Source organism: Armigeres subalbatus, chromosome 2 (genome assembly GCF_024139115.2).
Source record: "Armigeres subalbatus isolate Guangzhou_Male chromosome 2, GZ_Asu_2, whole genome shotgun sequence".
Taxonomy (NCBI): Eukaryota; Metazoa; Arthropoda; class Insecta; order Diptera; family Culicidae; genus Armigeres; species Armigeres subalbatus.
In genome coordinates, this window is record NC_085140.1 from 176182467 (window position 1) to 176202610 (window position 20144).

At 35.7% G+C, this 20144-nt stretch overlaps 1 protein-coding gene across 4 annotated transcripts in view; it reads left to right on the forward strand.

Moving 5' to 3' along the window:
- The window catches only part of LOC134211256 (transient receptor potential cation channel trpm), a 371958-nt gene that overhangs the window by 195697 nt on the left and 156117 nt on the right, over positions 1-20144 (forward strand). For all 4 annotated transcript variants that reach the window (XM_062687969.1, XM_062687968.1, XM_062687966.1 and 1 more), the window contains one exon: positions 13776-13858. In XM_062687969.1, the coding sequence (XP_062543953.1) occupies positions 13776-13858 (83 nt within the window). The remainder of the gene's footprint in view (positions 1-13775; positions 13859-20144) is intronic.

Consider the following 20144-nt stretch of genomic DNA (forward strand, 5'->3'; position numbering starts at 1 on the left):
ATATGTCTAGTATTCAAAAGGCAGCAAAATAAAATTTCCATGAAGAATTAGAAATTTTTCATACAAAAATACATACAGGAAATTGTCAATAAAGAAATCAGGGGATGAGTAATAAATAAATCTAAAATTTCTACAAAAAATGCAAAATTTCCTAAAACAATTGAAAATTTTCCACGAAATAAAAATAAATTAGCACTTTTAAAGCAAAAAATGCAATTATAAAAGAAGATTTTTCCGTAAAGAAATCAAAATGATCCACAAAAAAATACAAAATTTCCATAAACAAATAAATATTAGGCTGATACAAATATTTAAAAACAATTTTGTCTCCCCCCCTCGGATTTTTTTACTACAACATAATATTTTGAGGGGGCAACAAAATAAAATTCGGATAATATTGAGGATTTTCAAAACATTCTCTAACAAATCCGAGGAGTTTTTTGATTTTTTTCATTTAAAATTTTTTTTTTACCATCGGAAACCAGTAGGACAAAATGTTAATTAAATATTTGTAACGGCCTTAACAAAAACAATTATAAAAATATCCATCAAAAAACGGGCAATTCCGAGTAAATTATGAACCCCTGGACCGATTTAAACCAAATTTGGTACTCATATTCTCTATCGTCAGGGGAAGTTCACAAAAGGGGTGGGATGGTCATTTGGAAAAGGAGGAGGGGTTGTCCTTGGAAAACGAAACGGGCAATTCAGTGCAACTTCTGAACCCCTGCACCGATTTCAACCAAAATGTGTGTACCAAACATTCTCTATCCTAAGGAGAAGATAACAAAGGAGGTGGAATGGTCATTGGGAAAAGAGGGAGGGTAAGGGGGAAGGTGTTGTTATTAGAAAACAAGCAATTCAGTTTAACTCCCAACCCCCAGGACCAATTCCAACCGGATTTATTTCACACATATTCTCTATTTTTGAAAGATGTTTATTGAAAAGGTAGAAGGGCCATAGAAATCTATATATCAGAGCGTTCATGAATAAAGCTTCCAACGAATGATTAAATCATTCAACTCTATGATTAAAGATTATGATCAATGATTTATCCATTTTTGACAATGATGACTGATAATGATGAACGATTAAATTTATTTTTGACAATGATTCACGATTATGGACAAAAAAACCGTTGGAGTATGATCAACGATTACCGATCGTGATTAAATGTTAACACACTATGTGTATGATTAATGATTAACGATTGATATGACTAATGATTAATGATTATGAATGATCAAATTGAATGATTTGCATAGTGATCAAGTAACATTATTCCAAATTGGATTCTTAAAAGGTATAAAAATAATATGATTATGATTAAAGATTAATGAATAAAAGCGAGGTATGCAATGACTAAAATTGATGATTAATAAATAAACTCAAAACAATTGTAAGTATTATTAGTGATTAATAATTAAATGTAAAATTCTATGATTATGATTAATAAATAATGATTAAATAAACTATTATCATGATTAAATCTATGATTAATCACTAATGCTCTGATATAAATAACTCAATGTTTGTATGTTTGTATGTATGACTTCTGAACCCCTTGGCCGATTTCTACCAAATTTGGAATACACATTCTTTTTCTTAAGAAAACGAAGATAGGGGTATATTTAAAAAACTCAAAGGTGCAGCCCAATCGGGTTGTACGCAAAGGTGACGTAGGACTACGTAGCTATTCGAAATTGATGGTATTTGCCATAATAATTTGTGTCGTTTTATTAACATTGAGCAAACTGCTCGGAGGCCACCTGAATCAAGAAGTCGAATAGTTGTTCCCAGTTGGATGTACTTTGAGTCTCTAACCGTGGAATTAACATGACTCATCGGCCGATGAAGCCACTCGACTGGCTTTCAGTCGGGGACATCACAATCCTTACTTTGCCACGTACGCTTACATCGCGGGCGAAAACCAAACGATGCAAATAAATATATTTGCGTTTGGTTTCACGCCACTTCTGATTCTGCTTATTTCTCTTTTGTTTCAGCCATTTTTGAGGATGGTGTCAAAAAGGTATTTATACAAAAGAAGGTTGATCCGACAAGCCGATATGAACTTTCTTCAAAATGCAAAACTCAATCGTAACTAGCAAATTTGATAGCGCGGCGGAGGGAGATGATGCAATTAATTTGAACGGATGGAATCATTAACAGCAACCAAGCTACCACGCTTAACCCGATGCCGCCGAAACAATCCATTTTCGCAATTAACTCTTTCTTTCCATAAAATGCTGGTCCTGAGAAGAACCAATTTTCTTTTCCCAATGCGTCTTTCCAATAACTAACTGCATCCAAACGTTTGTCAGCACCCTGCGTTGAAATTGTCCGACCGCCACTTTATGATTTTTCGCTAAGCCTCCACCATTTGGAATAAATTTTCAGCATTGCCACTGCTACCCACGCATTCGGACTGCTGTGTCCGCTCCGCTGCATCCAATTTTGTCAACCCGCTCATTCCGCGGAATCCCGATCAAAATGGCTCGCGCGCGCCGGAAAGCAGCTTTCTTGTATTCAATAAATTAAGCACGTTAGCCCCGCCCCTTTGTGATTTGTATGGGTGTAGATATAATATGCACTCATAACGATTAATGAAGAGGCGGGGCTAATGTAATTTCTTCATTAAATATAAGAAAGCTGCTTTTCGGCGCGCGCGAGCCATTTTGATCGGGATTCCGCAGCAGACAACTCGAAGAATGACAAATTTTAAGAACCCAATGAAATTTTCTCGCAAGATTCTGAATTTGGTTATGATATGTTGGTTATCTAATATGCGTATTGTTGCGAGGAATAACAACAGAAATTTGACACAAGACGAAGTTTCTTCATATTACAAAACATTATTTCTTGGCATATGTCTGTCCGAGTGACGTTCACCGATGGGTGGTTGCTGTAGATAGTTTCCACTGAGGTGGCGTCTTCATTGATTTTATTCAAAAGCCACCATATTTGAGGTTATGGCTTTCAGTCTTCTTATGCTCAAAAACGGGTTTTACGTTTTTATCCGACGTTTCGGCTACATATATTGTACCTTTATCAAGGAGTTAACTAAGTCCCGTTTTATTGTTACATTGTCTTAGCATAGAACGTTTTGTCTCAACTTTATGTTAAATCGCCCCCTCTATTTTTCGGTAGGGGCTGCGAAATTTGAATTTATCCGGGCACCAGGAACTATCGTGTAGTACTTTTTTAGCGCCACTTCTATAAAAAAAGTACTACACGATAGTTCCTGGTGCCCGGATAAATTCAAATTTCGCAGCCCCTACCGAAAAATAGAGGGGGCGATTTAACATAAAGTTGAGACAAAACGTTCTATGCTAAGACAATGTAACAATAAAACGGGACTTAGTTAACTCCTTGATAAAGGTACAATATATGTAACCGAAACGTCGGATAAAAACGTAAAACCCGTTTTTGAGCATAAGAAGACTGAAAGTCATAACCTCAAATATCACCATCATAGTCGATCCCTCCTACAAAAGCCACCATTTTATACAAAAAAGGTTGATCCGACTATCCGAAATAATCTTTCTTCAAAGTACAAAACTCAATCGTAAATAGCGAATTTGTTAGCGCCTCGGAGGGAGAAGATGCAGTAAATTTGAATGGATGGAATCACTAATAGCCACCAAGCTACCACGCCAAACCCGAAGCCACCGAAACAATCCATTTTCGCAATTAACTCTTTCTTTCCATAAAATGCTGGTCCTGAGAAGAACAATTTTTCATTTGCCAATGCGACTTTCCAATAACTAACTTCATCCAAACGCTTGCCGGCGCCCTGCGATGAAACTCTCCGACCGCCACTTTATGATTTTTCGCTAAGCCTCCAAAATTTGGAATAAATTTTCCGCATTGCCACTGCCACCCACGCCTTCGTGCTGCTGTGTCCGTTCAGCTGCATCAAATGTCAAACCGCTCTTTGTGGAATCCCGATCAAAATGGCTCGTGCGCGCAGAACAACAGCTTTCTTGTATTTAATCAATTAAGCCCGTTAGCCCCGCCTCTTTGTGATCTGATATGGGTGTAAATAAAATGTGCACTCATAACGATTAATGAAGGGGCGGGGCTAATGGAATTACTTCATTAGATATAAGAAAGCTGCTTTCCGGCGCGCGCGAGCCATTTTGATGGGGATTCCGCAGACAATGTCGGAGAATGTTATTTGCCACTGCCTTGCAAGCGGGAAAAAATGCAACAAAAATAAATAAGAGATTTTTAAAAAATAGGTTTTACGTAAAACAAATCAAAACAAGGCACGTTACATTTTTTAGCGAAGAGTCCTAGTTGGAAAACGCATCATAAATGAAAATTTTTTTGTTTTGCACTTTTTTTTCCCAAGCAATTTTGTCAAAAATCCAAAAACCAAATATACAAGAAAGGCAAAGTATTTTTCTCGCTAATCACTCCATAATCTGATAAACACATGAGATTCAAAATAATGATTACCAATGGGAAAAAGTATATCTTTGGCGTCATTTTCCAACGAATTATAACTGAAAATCCATCTTCCACTCGAAACTTACTATCTGTTCGTAAAAAACCGTTCTCAAATTGACATTTCAATTTTTATGGCTCAAATTCATCTGGGGGATTACTAGGTAGTAAATATAGTCACTACATGGGAAATAATAAGTAGAGCTCTTGTTAATAAACAGAAAAACATATAATTTGTTGGTGGCAATATAACTGCCACTGCCTTATACAGTAGACGTTCGTCATTTAACTGCAATTCGATAGTTGCAACAGTTTTGCAGTTATCGGACCGCTAAATTTCAAACTGATGTCAAACGCAATGACAGCTGCATTTCGCTGCACATTTAGATGCACTTTTACTGCATCTGACGTCGATTGACAACCGTTTGAAGTCTAGAATGCGTTGCAGTTATCGAACGGCATTCGTTAACTGAAAAGTAAACATTTTGCAGTTATCGAACGGCTACTGTAAATGGTTAAACCGCTCTTTGCGGAATCCCGATCAAAATGGGTCGCGCACTGAAAAGCAGCTTTGGGGCCATCCAGAAACCACGTGGTCATATTTTTGAAGATTTTCAACCCCCCCTCCCCCCATGTGGCTTATCGTGGTCATTTGGCAGACCCCCCCGTCCCCCCCCCCTATGACCACGTGGTTTTTTTTAAGTATAAAAATTAAAAAAAAAACCTTATGTAACTAAAACATATGGTTAATCCGATCAATTTTGAAGATGGACAATTTCAATTGATTCAAAATTAAACTAAACCCAGCATGGAAATTATAAATTTTCATGAAGTCGAAAATTTTGATTATGTTATTATGCTGTAATGTGTATCAGGTATTAGGATATCTAGAACTCGCACACCTTCAATGCATCAGGAGGATACAAAAAATGTGGACTCGCGAATATCTTATAAAGATTTCGAGAAAAATTCATAATGGTTTAGAAATTTTCCAAAATATCCCTATGTTTTTAATTTTTTTATTAGTGTTTTTTTTATATAACTATAAAGTTCATCACTGAGTATCCCTATATATTCCTTAGAGTATTTGGGACCTTCCATAGCTCTGGAGCTACTGGAAATTCTTAAAATATTAACCTCAGCGAAGCATCTGAACTGAACACCTACAACGAAAGGTTTATCAGAGAATCACAAAGTTAATATGCAATCTTAGAGATGCAAATAAAACCTCCTACTGTTGTTTCTTTTGAGTAGCATTCCTGTAGAAATTTCAGTATTGTTTTCAGAGTCATCAATATTAGAAATAAATAATTATAATTTTTTTTTTGATTGTTCATTGATTTATTCTTGATTTATTCTTGAAAATTTTGTATCTTTTCGTTGAACACTTTAATTTCTTTATGGAACATTATTATTTCATAATTGCAATTTTTAATTTTACAAGTGCTAATTTATTATTGTTGTGTGTATTATTGTTCTTTATTGGCAATTTCCTATTTTATTATGGAAAATTTCAATTATTTTCTCTACTAAAGAGATTTTCAATCCGGAGCTGGCTCGTCTCTCAAAATTTCTAATTCTTCATTGAAATTTCATTTTGATATCGACTCATGGAAGCCAATGATGCCATACTAAAAATATTTTCTCGGTCACTCAGATGGTTCTTTGGAATAATTTTCCAAGGAACTTCTATTCCACATCTCGAATATGCTTCAGTCAATGGTTCTTTCATAAGCGACTCATAGAGGAATGGATGTATTATAGACCAATTATTATTTTTGAGTTCGGATCATTCGATTTATCCAATTAACCAACTTATGAATGATGTATGATATAATATCCCAGTAGGTCCATTCAGTTGATATGACTTCAACTATTATTTATACAAGCTACTACAGACTTTTTAGGTTTTACAAAACGTCCTGGAAGTCGTAATGTTTGAACTACTCAAGTCCGTGAACCCAGTGCTTCTAAGGCCCTACAAAAACAGTTTGCGAACAAACCTCATAGTCATTGTGCAACTTGATTTTGACTCAAGATAATTTTGGGTACCTCGTCTCTTGGATCTCATGTTAATGGAAATTAGGATCATATGCTTATTTCATCGGATTGAGTACATACCGATGATGAGAACATTGCAAATGTCTTGATTGATCTGGTAGATTCGTGGGTTGAGCTTGAGAGAATTTTGAAGTACCTTGAGCATCTCGTATTCCTGAATATTAATCACTGGCTTAACGTTCAGGATGACCCATCTTATCTGACCACCCATCTGTTTAGAATGATTCAAACATTTAAACTTTATTTACACGCTCTTAGAATCGAAATCTTCCCAAGGTTTCGGATATCTGAGTTTTCATGGTCAGTCAAATTTGAGCTCCCATATTTTTTGGGTAAAGCCAATATCTAGATGAACAATTTTACTGAAGAAAATGGTGGCCTAGCTCTCTTTTGTGATGTTATAGACAATCTAAAACGCTGGGCATATATGACCCATCATTTCTGAAAGGGTTGAGATTTGTTTTGGAATTCAATTTCAATCGTTATTATAACACCATTTTGTTTTAGGAATTGGAGAGTTTTTTCTGGAACACTGCCACTTTTTTCATATCGCAGGAATCTCCTTAGTTCTAAGACCCTTTTATGAATTTAAAAGCATTTTATTTAGAATTTCATGTTGATTTTTTAAATGCAAGCTTCTCTATGTCATAACCTTTTTCATGCGCACTACTAGAATTTTGTGCATGTTCTAATTTAGGTGCATTATTAATTTTTTCGATCAATTATGATAATTATTCAATATCATAAAAACTAGGCTTCTTAAGCCTAAATTATTGCCTACATTTATTGCTTGGATTAATTTTAAATTCCAAGATCTTCCTAATTTTCAAGAATAATTATTCTGGAGTTGCAAGGAAAACCCTTCGGAATATTGATAAGAAATTTTTCGGAGTCTCCCCGGAAAATCTTTACAATTTCAACGACATTTTTTTCCGAAATTCTGTGGAAGAGTTCCGAAAAATGTTCGGTAGAAATTTTGAAGAACTAGAAGAATCCGTAGAAAGATCCGAAATGCATATTTACGATGAAAATTCCAATAAACATCAAATTCCGAAGAATTTCAAGTATAAAATAGAAAAAAAAATCCAGCTTACTTTTTTACAGAATCTCTAAAGATTTTTTTCAAAATCCTGGGCAACTTTAATTAATCTTCAAAGGAAATTCTTCTAAATTTCCAATGGAATTTTTTTTTCCAAAAGAAATTCTTAGAAATTTTCAGCAGTTTTTTTTTAATTTCCAAAAGAAATTGTTCGGAATATGCCAAAATATTTCCGATGGAAATTCCTAAGATTTTCCAGTTGAAAATCGAAAAAAAGTTCATCTGAATCACAAATAATGAATTTCCCGAGGAAATTCCGATGATATTACAAGTGGAAAAAACGAAAAAATTGTACTTTTGTAGTACTTGTAAAGGTGGTACTTTTGAAGCATTTCCAGTAGGAATTCCTTTAAAATTAAATCAAAATTTTGAAGATTTTCTGATGTGAAAATTCCTTAAACTTTCTAAATCATTTCTTGTGCATTTTTGCATGGTAAGGATTTAAAGCAATGTTTAGCTGAACCTACAAAGAAATCAAAGTGACAAACCGAAGAAGAATGAATTCCCGATGAAATTTTGAAATGATTTCGGGTTCAAATTCAAAAAACACGAACCTTGAAAATTCTAAAGATTTATTCTTTGAAAATCCAAAAAAAAATTGTAGATAATCCTTGATATGATAATGCCTTGAATAAGAAAATTTAAAAAAAAAATGTGATAGAACTCATAAAGAGCGTAAAAAAGAATTGCGAAATTTTTTCATTTCAGAATTCCAAAATTGAAAAAAAAAAGAATCAACGGAAATATCAAAGTGTTTCATTTGGCATTGGCTCCATATTCCAACTGGAAGTTGGTCTGCTTTTCAACTTAGTATATTCTATTAGCATTTTCTCTGTTATAAATTGAAAGCTTTTATATACTAGCCATTGCACGATTATATATCTTGTGTAGCAAGTACGATGGATACACTGTACCTAGAGTGTCGAGAATGTTTCCCACCCGAAAACACCCTAGACAGGAATGAGAGTCGAACTGGCTAATTGGAGACTGAACATTTCGAAGTGCACTCCCTAAAATGTTCGAAAAACTTCTTTTGTAAATCAAGAAGAATTTCGGAAGATTCCCACGGGACTGTTTTTAATTTTCAGACAGAATTCACATGGATTTTTTTTCGGAGTTTTAAGGAAAAAATTTCGGAATTAACACTGGAGATGTTTTGTTTTTTTTCTTTCATTATCAATTTGTAGCAAAATTCCCAAGAAAAATTTTTCAGAGAGAATTGTTCAAAAAAATTTTTGAATGCCAGCACTTTATCAGGATTGTATGAAGTAATGTCAAAGATTTTACAGGAAATTTCTTTATTGATTTTTCCTGAATATCCACAAGAAATTCTTGTGAATTTTTCTTCTTAAGATTTTTTGTATTATGTTGTATTATTGTATTTTGGATTATTGTAAAAACATGAACATTTTTCAAAATTGTAGCTGCAGTCCGCTGATGAAAAAGTGTCGTGGCGTGATGCCAAAAGCCATCTACGGCGGAGTTTTTTTTTTAATATTTTTCCATTTTTCCTATCCGAATTATTTTGTGGAAATTGAGACTGAATCGCAACCTGTTTTTTCGTTTATTTATGTATGGATATAAGATCTTAGGCTAAGATGGTCAAATAATGCAGATATGCATCGGCGTTGCGACCGACGCTGCGTTATCGATTTTTCTCGATGCACACCTACGTCTTTTTAACGCTGAGTTGAAAAGACGCTACGTGGGCATCGGCCCTTAGATGCGCTTTGCGTTTAATGATTAAATAATTGAATTTTAATGATTTGTATTTTTTACACCGCTATTGTTATTCACCAAAAGTTTTTCGTGTAAAAAAACCACGTGGTTCGAGAGCAACACCCCCCTCCCCCCATGTGGCTTATCGTGGTCATTTTCCAAACCCCCCCCTCCCCCCATATATGACCACGTGGTTTCTGGACGGCCCCTTTCTTGTCCACCGAAACACCATTTTCGCAATTAAACCTTTCTGTTCAGAAAATGCTAGGCCTGAAAAGAACCAATTTTCTTTCCCCAATGCGCTTTCCCAATAATGTAATAAAAGCATCGAGAAACGGCTGCTGAGATATTAAAGTTTAAAGTCTATCATATTTTCGTGACAGTCCCTGATTTTCGCAATCGTAAAGTGTACCCCAATATAGAAAAGACAGACGCAGTCCTACGTCAAAAAATTCTTTTGATTTTAACGCCGACAGGTTGTTCAAAGCGTTCTGGGCCTCAGAGAACGAACTTGATCTTATCCTTTAAAGAACTTTGGTCGTCTCACTTTCATGGGAATTAAGTTACCTCGGCTTATTGGACCTGATTGAGTAATAAATTGAATTAGCTGAAATTGTGAATGGTTGACACTATGGACAAATATTAACAACTATGGAATCATGGATAGTAGATCTCTTCTGTGATTTTACAGATTTTTTCAATTTCTATTTTCAAGCAATCTCTCAGTTTGCTCGGAAAACTTTATCCTGGGTTAGTTTCTTTTTACCGAACGTAAACAGCACACCCGCAATATTAAAATACAAAGAGAATAATAAATATTCGAGGAAGACTGCAACTCAAAAAAAAAAAACGCGCAGACAAGCAGAATGGTAATATGTGTAAATGTTTGAATTCAGTTCACCTGATTTTTATGGTGGCCATTCCGCTGAAAAGCACTGTATCAAATATTTAGCATAGGTACGAGCCCTTGTACAACACTTGATGTTTATGCTTCACCGAGCAAGCTTCGCATCTTGTGGTTGAAGGAACCACTTTCGGCGGCGTAGAGTTTGATGCATTCTACCTATACCTATGTTTCCCATGTTGGAAGTTGCTGTGAACGACTCAAACCCACCGGAAGCCGTATTCGGGGAACAGAAGGGATGGCGCTGTTATGTTTGGAATCGAGTGCCATAACACAGCCCAATACTTTCACCAGTGGTGCACATCTGCCTTGGGTTGTGCTGCAAAACAGGAAGAATGATAAATGGAATTTGTGGCTCGGTTTGTTGATCTGTCGTCAGTCAAGAGTTTTTCGTACATATAAGCACCGGAATAGGAAGGATTGGAATGTTTTACGGTGCAAACAGAGAGCGAAAAACATTTATTTGGACATATTATCTACTGACTTCTCATGTCACATGCATTTTTTACCTAGAAATGAATAGAAATTAAATTGCGAATTTTTGGCGAAATTACTTCACAAATATTTTTCAGTTCAGCCAGGGCCATCATAAGGGTTGTAAAAATAGAGGTAATAAACCATAGAGGAAGATTGTTGATGCGGTTCTCTTTGTTCTCGTTCTCAAACATGTTGGTACACACGTACTAACTTTTCCTTCGTTGACATTTAGCAACAACTAAAATAAATATTCCTCCCAATAAATAGAAATTTTTCATACAAAAAAAGAAAATTTGCCAATAAAGAAATCAGTGTATGAGCAATGAATAAATATAAAATTTCCACAAATAAAGCAAAACGTCCATAAACACTAGGGTGGTTCAAAAAATCGATTTTGCTCCACAGTGCTTATCTTTACCATGTTCTGAGTGTCCTCTGAAAATTTGAGCTCATTTGGATTAAAACTGATTTAGCACAAGCCGTTTCAAGTTTGTATGCAAATTAGTATGGGGAAATTTATTTTTTCATTATACTGTTAATGGCGTTTCCCCATTAAGCGCAGGTTAAAAGAAAACCTACATAGCTAAAAGGGATACTCAACAGCTTTCACCCAACGAAAACCGCATGTTGATTAATCGTCCCAATAATTAGTATGTGTTTATAGCCATTTTAAAAGCAAAAATTGCAATTATAAATGAAGAATTATCCATAAAGAAATCAAAATGTTCCACGGACAAAATACAATATTTCCTTAAATAAATCAATGTTAGCATTAAACAATTGCAAAATTTTTCCACACCTAACCAGCTTCTGACAAATACTCTCTTCTATATCTAAATCCGTAATATTTATTAATTACTTAATTACTAGGATCCGACAAACTTCGTTTCGCCTAATATTGATTTATTCTCTGATTAGTTCTTGAGTTATGCACAAGTTTCTGTTTCATTTGTATGGGAGCCACCCTTTACAAAGGACGAGGGGTCTCAAACCATCTTAAGAACCTTCCCCCTAAAACCTAAAAACCTCTGCATATCAATTTTTACGCTGATTGGTTCAGTAGTTTCTGAGTCTATAAGGGTCAGACAGACAAAAATACATTTTTATGTATATAGATTCATCATTATAAATTACTGTATATTGGCATATCGGTCTTGATGCTATGCAAATCATCGCGTTATCGTGTATGTGAAAGCAGAATTTCAAAGTTGTCACTAGGTTGTGACGACTCGTCACTAACGAGTGTTAAATTATTTGAAACGGTATTGATAATAACAGCTATCGAAGGATCCGCCTTCACCGTACGTCCTTTTGGAATAGTTCGTGCAGTGTATCGGAATCACTCAAATAATTTCTAACTAAACCGGAAGCTTGACGACTGTGATCCCGCGTTCTCCTAATTAAAGTAACATCGAGATTGATATGCCGATAAAAACTAATTCAATTCCAAAAAATCGTTATGCTAATGAGTTAGACACACACTAGTCGAAGTATATTACGTCAGTTCCTAAAATGAAAAATTAATGGATTTCGTCAATCCAATCACTAATTGATAAAATTCAGACGCATCCGAAAATTCTTCTACAATATCACAGACTTCTTAACAAACATTACGACAATGAGCAATTCCTGATTGGGAAAACTTTTCCCCATTCGTCTCATCGCTTCATTTATGCACCAACTGATTGGAACTAATGTTGTTTGCTCTGTTCTGCTTAACTCAGGACACGATCCGTGAAAAACTTTTTAGAGAGCAAAAATCGTGCTGTCGTTCCCAGCTCGGATAGCGCATTAGCGCAATTTAACGCAAATAGCGACTGAAGAAACAAGCTTTCGGTTCAGTCGTCGCTTTTTAGTTCTCGCTGAAGGATAATTAAGTTGCCATTATCGGAGCGATGACGGAAATGAATGTTGAAGTAGCTGGCTGATGTCCGATGAATGCAATTGTCTCCCCTAGGATGGCCGCAAATGGATTTGATGGGATTGTCATTACAAGAAACTTCCAGTCAGATGATGACAAAGTTACGAAAGAGATGATAAGCAGTGCGTTTTCTTGATGGGATTGGAAAAAATGGAGTGAAGCAGCTGGGGGAGATCATGTGATTGAAAATTTTATGTACAATCAGAAAGAATAAAACATGCAAGTTTACAAATTCATAGCAAGTCCGTCATGTTAATATTATATTGTCGACCACGATTATATAGTTGACCACGATGTTTATTCTTTCGTTTTGATTTGATTTTTGTTGTTCATCTATTAATAATCTTACCCGTGGTATGTATAACTAATGCATCTTATTTCAATTTTAATTCTTTTCACAATGATGGTTAAACAAATGTTCATTGAGACCGTCGAGATTTTTTTTTCGACAAAAACTTAACAAAGTAATGGTTTAGCCACCGAACTAGTTAGAGTCGTTTTTAACATACCTATCCCTCCTTAAATTTTGCTATTATTTGTAGAACCTTTTTTATCAAACTTATCCACCCTGCCAAAATCCCTTTCTATTGTAACCAGTTTTAAATATTTTTTTACTTATTTGTGTGGCCTTTGGCCAAATCTGCCAATTTATCACAAACATTTAACAAAGATTTCCTTCGTTTCAAACTTCCACTTGCCTCTATGGTCATCTTTCAAATGTCACGCTGAGAGTATCTGCAAAACCCGGCAGTAAACGGTAAATCATATCGAAATTGCGCCAACCATCCAATTCAACTATAAAACGTTTCACAAGAGCATGCAACCATTCATCTTCCCATTCGAAGCAGGACGTATGCAGACTCCTTTCAAAAGTGATAAAATCTCCCCCCATAAGGTTCTCCGCAGCATGCATGGATGCTCCATCGCGCAATTGCATCTAACCAAGCCCGGGTTCTGGGTTCCGTTGCATGCCGACATGTGCAATCGCAAATTGAGCACGTACATCTCTGTTTTATTCAATTATCATCGAAACAGTATCGCTTCCGCTAAATTGTAGACGATTTCCGCATGTAACCACTACTGACTGGCGCAACGTTCAATCTAATGAGGAACTCTTGTCTCTCTCTCTTGGTTTCTTTCAGCGCACCGCACGAAGTTGGATAGAGGCGAATTTCCAAAAGCGCGAATGCATTAAATTCATCCCGAGCTTGAAGAATGAAGAAGTGTAAGTACTCACACCATACCTTTATTGCTGTACCAATAATGCCAAAAATCAACGCTATTTTTGAGCCGAAAATTTTTTATAATGGTTATGACAAAGCTAACGTTATCTCAACTTAAAAAAAAAAAAATTAACCGGGCTGCAGATTAAAATATTTACAATTGCAGTAATGAGGATGATTTGAGGTCTCAAAACTTATGCACGAGTCAAGACAAGTGGTAAAAAGATGGGCTGGTTAGACAAATTTCAAAGCACAATTTGTACCATTGAACAGTAACTGTTATAATGTTATAATGTCGTTATAATTTCGTTAAAAATAATAGAAGATCGTTCCTAGCAAAAAATCTAATCGAATTTAAGACAAAATCATTAATTACGGAATCGATCGAAATTAAATCCAAATTCAAAGAAACTTAGAAAAAAAGCAGTTTGGCCGAATATTAATGCAAATGCGCCAAAAGCTGTTTGGACGAATATGCCATTTGTACGGAGAAATTAAAACTATCCGACCGAAAGTCATTTGGTCAAAGTCAAATGTCAGTTGGCAGGAATTTCCGACAATGTCATTGTTACTGCCATACGGCCGAACCTGTTATATATTGGATGATAATAATAGATAGAAAAGAAGTACGAAATGAGAAGTTGAACATCTCCTTTCATACAGTAAGAAGTAAGAGATGAGAAGTGAGAAGCGGGACGTTTCACTACTCACTTAATATTTTTATTCGTCTTATTTCTCGATTACTCTTATTATTTACTTCTGATTTTTTAAAATCACTATTATTCGAAAAAATCAGGTCGAAGATCAGCAGAAAAACAAAAAAAAAAATCAAACCTCAACAAATCCAAATCCATTCCAAATCCAACTCCAATCCAAATCCAATCCAAATCAATTTCAAATCCAAAACAAATCCAATCCAAATGCAATCCAAATCCAATCCAAATCCAATCCAAATGCAATCCAAATCCAATCCAAATCCAATCCAAATCCAATCCAAATCCAATCCAAATCCAATCCAAATCTAATCCAAATCCGATCCAAATCCGATCCAAATCCAATCCAAATCCAATCCAAATCCAATCCAAATCCAATTAAAATCCAATCGAAATCCAATCGAAATCCAATCCAAATCCAATCCAAATCCAATCCAAATCCAATCCAAACCAATCCAAACCAATCCAAATCCAATCCAAACCAATCCAAACCAATCCAACCAATCCAAACCAATCCAAACCAATCCAAACCAATCCAAACCAATCAAAACCAACCAAACCAATCCAAACCAATCCAAATCCAATCCAAACCAACCAAACCAACCAAACCAATCCAAACCAATCCAAACCAATCCAAACCAATCCAAACCAATCCAAACCAATCCAAACCAACCAAACCAATCCAAACCAATCCAAACCAATCCAAACCAATCCAAACCAATCCAAACCAATCCAAACCAACCAAACCAATCCAAACCAACCAAACCAATCCAAACCAATCCAAACCAATCCAAACCAATCCAAACCAATCCAAACCAATCCAAACCAATCCAAACCAATCCAAACCAACCAACCAACCAAACCAATCCAAACCAATCCAAACCAATCCAAACCAATCCAAACCAACCAAACCAATCCAAACCAATCCAAACCAACCAAACCAATCCAAACCAATCCAAACCAATCCAAACCAATCCAAACCAATCCAACCAATCCAAACCAATCCAAACCAATCCAAACCAACCAAACCAATCCAAACCAACCAAACCAATCCAAACCAATCCAAACCAATCCAAACCAATCCAAACCAATCCAAACCAAACCAATCCAAACCAATCCAAACCAATCCCAAACCAATCCAAACCAATCCAAACCAATCCAAACCAATCCAAACCAATCCAAACCAATCCAAACCAATCCAAACCAACCAAACCAATCCAAACCAATCCAAACCAACCAAACCAATCCAAACCAATCCAAACCAATCCAAACCAATCCAAACCAATCCAAACCAACCAAACCAATCCAAACCAATCCAAACCAATCCAAACCAATCCAAACCAACCAAACCAATCCAAACCAACCAAACCAATCCAAACCAATCCAAACCAATCCAAACCAATCCAAACCAATCCAAACCAATCCAAACCAATCCAAACCAACCAATCCAAACCAAATCCAAACCAATCCAAACCAACCAAACCAATCCAAACCAACCAAACCAACCAAACCAACCAAACCAATCCAAACCAATCCAAACCAACCAAATCCAATCCAAACCAATCCAACCCAACCAAACCAACCAAACCAATCCAAACCAATCCAAACCAATCCAAACCAATCCAAACCAATCCAAACCAATCCAAACCAATCCAAACCAATCCAAACCAATCCAAACCAATCCAAACCAACCAAACCAATCCAAACCAATCCAAACCAATCCAAATCCAATCCAAACCAATCCAAACCAATCCAAACCAATCCAAACCAATCCAAACCAATCCAAACCAATCCAAACCAATCCAAACCAATCCAAACCAACCAATCCAAACCAATCCAAACCAATCCAAACCAATCCAAACCAATCCAAACCAACCAAACCAATCCAAACCAATCCAAACCAATCCAAACCAATCCAAACCAATCCAAACCAATCCAAACCAATCCAATCCAATCCAAATCCAATCCAAATCCAATCCAAATCCAATCCAAATCCAATCCAAATCCAATCCAAATCCAATCCAAATCCAATCCAAATCCAATCCAAATCCAATCCAAATCCAATTAAAATCCAAATCTACATAACTCCATTTTGAATCTAAATCCAAACCCATTTCGAATCCAAATCCGAACCAATTTCAGCCCCGAGTCGAAACTCACTCATTTCGAAACTAAATCCAAATCCGAATCCATTTCGATTCCAAGTCAAACTCCTTTCGAATCTAAATTCAAACTCATTACGGATTCAAATCTAAACCCATTTCGAATCAGAACTCAACCCCATCTCAAATCAGAACTCAGCTCAATTTTGAATCCTAATCCGATCCCATTTCTAATCCAATTCCAAACTAATTTCAGCTCCGAATCCAAACTTATTTCGAAACAAAATCCAAACCCATTTCGAATTCAAATCCTAACCCATTTCGAGTTCAAGGCAAACCCCTTTCGAATCTAAATTCAAGCCCATTACGGTTCCAAATCTAAACCCATTTTGGGACAAGAACCGGAACCTATTTCGAATCCTAATTCAAACCCATTTATTATCCAAATCCAAACCAATTTCAAACCCGAATCCAAACTGATTTCAAAACAAAAACTAAACCCATATCGATTTCAAATCCAAACCATTTAGAATCCAAGTCAAACCCTTTCCGAATCTAAATTATAACCCATTACGAACCTGAATCTAAACCCATTTCAATTCAGAACTCAACCCCATTTCGAATCCTAATCTGATCGCATTTCTTATCCAATTCCAACCCAATTTCAGCTTCGAATCCAAACTCATTTCGAAACAAAATCCATGGGTATGGATTTAAAATCGAAAGTCAAACCCATTTCGAATCTTAACTCAAGCCCATTACGAATCGAAATCTAAATTTATTTCGAATCAGAACCCAACCCCGCTTCGAATCCTAATTCAAGCCAAAACACATTTTGAATCCTAATACAATCTTTTTTCGAGTCTAAAACCAAACTTATTCCTAATCCAAATTCAAACCCATTTCAAAATTGAAATCTAAGCCCATTTCGAATCGAAATACAAACCCATTTCGAGTCCTAATTCGAACCCATTGGAAATCCAAATAACACATTCCAAATCCAAAATAATTCCGAATCCAAATCCAAACCCATGTCTAATTCAAATCCAAACTTATTTCGAGTCCAAAACACAAACCCAATCCAAATTCAAATCAATTTCAAATCCAAATCCAAACCTACTTCGAATCCAGATCCAAGCTAATTTTGAATCCAAATCGAAACCCATTTCAAAGCCAAATCCAAACCTATTTCTAATTAATTTCCAAACCAATTTCATTTCCGAATCCAAACTCATTTCGAACCAAAATCCAAACCCATTTCGAATTCAAATCCAAACCCATTTCGAATCCGTCAAACCCCTTCAGAATCTAAATTCAAGCCCCTTACGAATCCCAATCTAAACCCGTTTCGAATCCTAATTCAATTCCATTTAAAATCCAAATTCAAACCCATTTCAAATTCAAATCTACATAAGTCCATTTCGAATCTATATCCAAACCCATTTCGAATCCTAATTCAAACCCATTTCTAACCCAATTTCAGCTCCGAGTTCAAACTCATTTCGAAACTAAATCCAAACCAATTTCGAATTCAAATCCATTTCTAATCCTAATTCAAACCCATTCCTAATCTAAATCCAAACCAATTTCAAATCTGAATCCATACTCATTTCACAACAAAATCTAAACCCATATTGAATTAAAATTTAAATCCATTTTGAATCCTAGTCAAACCCCTTTCGAATCTAAATTCAAACCCATTACGAATCCAAATCTAAACCCATTTCGATTCAGAACTCAACCCCATTTCGAATCCTAATCTGATCGCATTTCTTATCCAATTCCAAACCAATTTCAGCTCCGAATCCAAACTCATTTCGAAACAAAATCCATGGGTATGGATCTAAAATTCAAAGTCAAACCCATTTCGAATCTTAACTCAAGCCCATTACGAATCGAAATCTAAATTTATTTAGCTAAATTATCTAAATTATCTAAATTTATTTAGCAAGACCATACTGAGGGTGGCTGGGTTCGATTCCCGGTGCCGGTCTTGATAATTTTCGGCTTGGAAATTGTCTCGACTTCCCAGGGCATACAAGTATCATCGTGCTAGCCTCATGATATACGAATGCAGAAATGGTAACTTGGCTTAGAAACCTCGCTGTTAATAACTGTGGAAGTGTTTAATGAACACTAAGCTGCGAGGCGGCAATGTCCCAGTGGGGGATGTAATGCCAACGAAGAAGAAGATTCCAAACACATGTCTAATTCAAATCCAAACTTACTTCGAATCCAGATCCAAGCTAATTTTGAATCCAAATCCAAACCCATTTCAAAACCAAATCCAAACTCATTTCGAACCAAAATCCAAACCCATTTCGAATCCAAGTCAAACCCCTTCAGAACCTAAATTCAAGCCCCTCACGAATCCAAATCTAAACCTGTTTCGAATCCTAATTCAATTCCATTTAAAATCCAAATTCAAACCCATTTCAAATTCAAATCTACATAAGTCCATTTTGAATCTAAATCCAAACCCATTTCGAATCCTAATTCAAACCGATTTCTAACCCAAGCCAATCCCCTTTCGAATCTAAATTCAAATCGATTACGAATTCAAATCTAGACCCATTTCGATTCAGAACTCAACCCCATTTTGAATCCTAATCCGATCCCATTTCTAATCCAAATCCAAACCAATTTCAGCTCCGAATCCAAACTCATTTCGAAACAAAATCCAAACCCATTTCGAATTCAAATCCTAACCCACTTCAAACTCAAGGAAAACCCCTTTCGAATCTAATTTCTAAACGCATTTTGAGTCAAATCTACATTTAAACCCATAGCGAGTCAAACGTATAAAACGATTTCGAATTAAAACCCAAACCCATTTCGAATCCGAATCCGAACACATTGCAAATTCAATGCTATTCCGAATCCATATGGAAACCTATTTCGAACCTTAATTCAAAGCCATTTCAAAATAGGATGTTGGCTTGAATTTGAGCGAATGTTAGGCCAGATTTTGTATGCAGATTAAACTTGTTTCTCACCAGTTTTGAAAAGTGTAAAATACGAACAATACTTTTTTGCTTCCACGAAATCATAATTTTGTTGTCATTCTTATATACGTTATAACAGGATAAAAACCGAACTTTTTGTCAATGGCTTGGTAACTCATAGAGTACACACCTAAACACTTTTGACGTAAGATTAGGTGATACTTTAATTTTACATCACAACTTTATTGACAAAAAAATTAAAGGATTAGAACGAGAGTCGAACATAAGCACATTGTGTGTGAGCCCAACACTTTACTACTCAGCTATCTTCGTCTCTTGAAAGAGGGGTGATCGAAGTGAAGCAGGCTCCACGATTTGCATTAAATCATCTAACATTGACAAATATACGATACAGTTTATGTCATGTGGTTTTGTGTCATTTTATTCACATACGTCACCTGTAATATTCATAATTTTTTGGTGTGTATATATCAATCGACTGGCTTTGGGACAGTTCGTCGAATGACA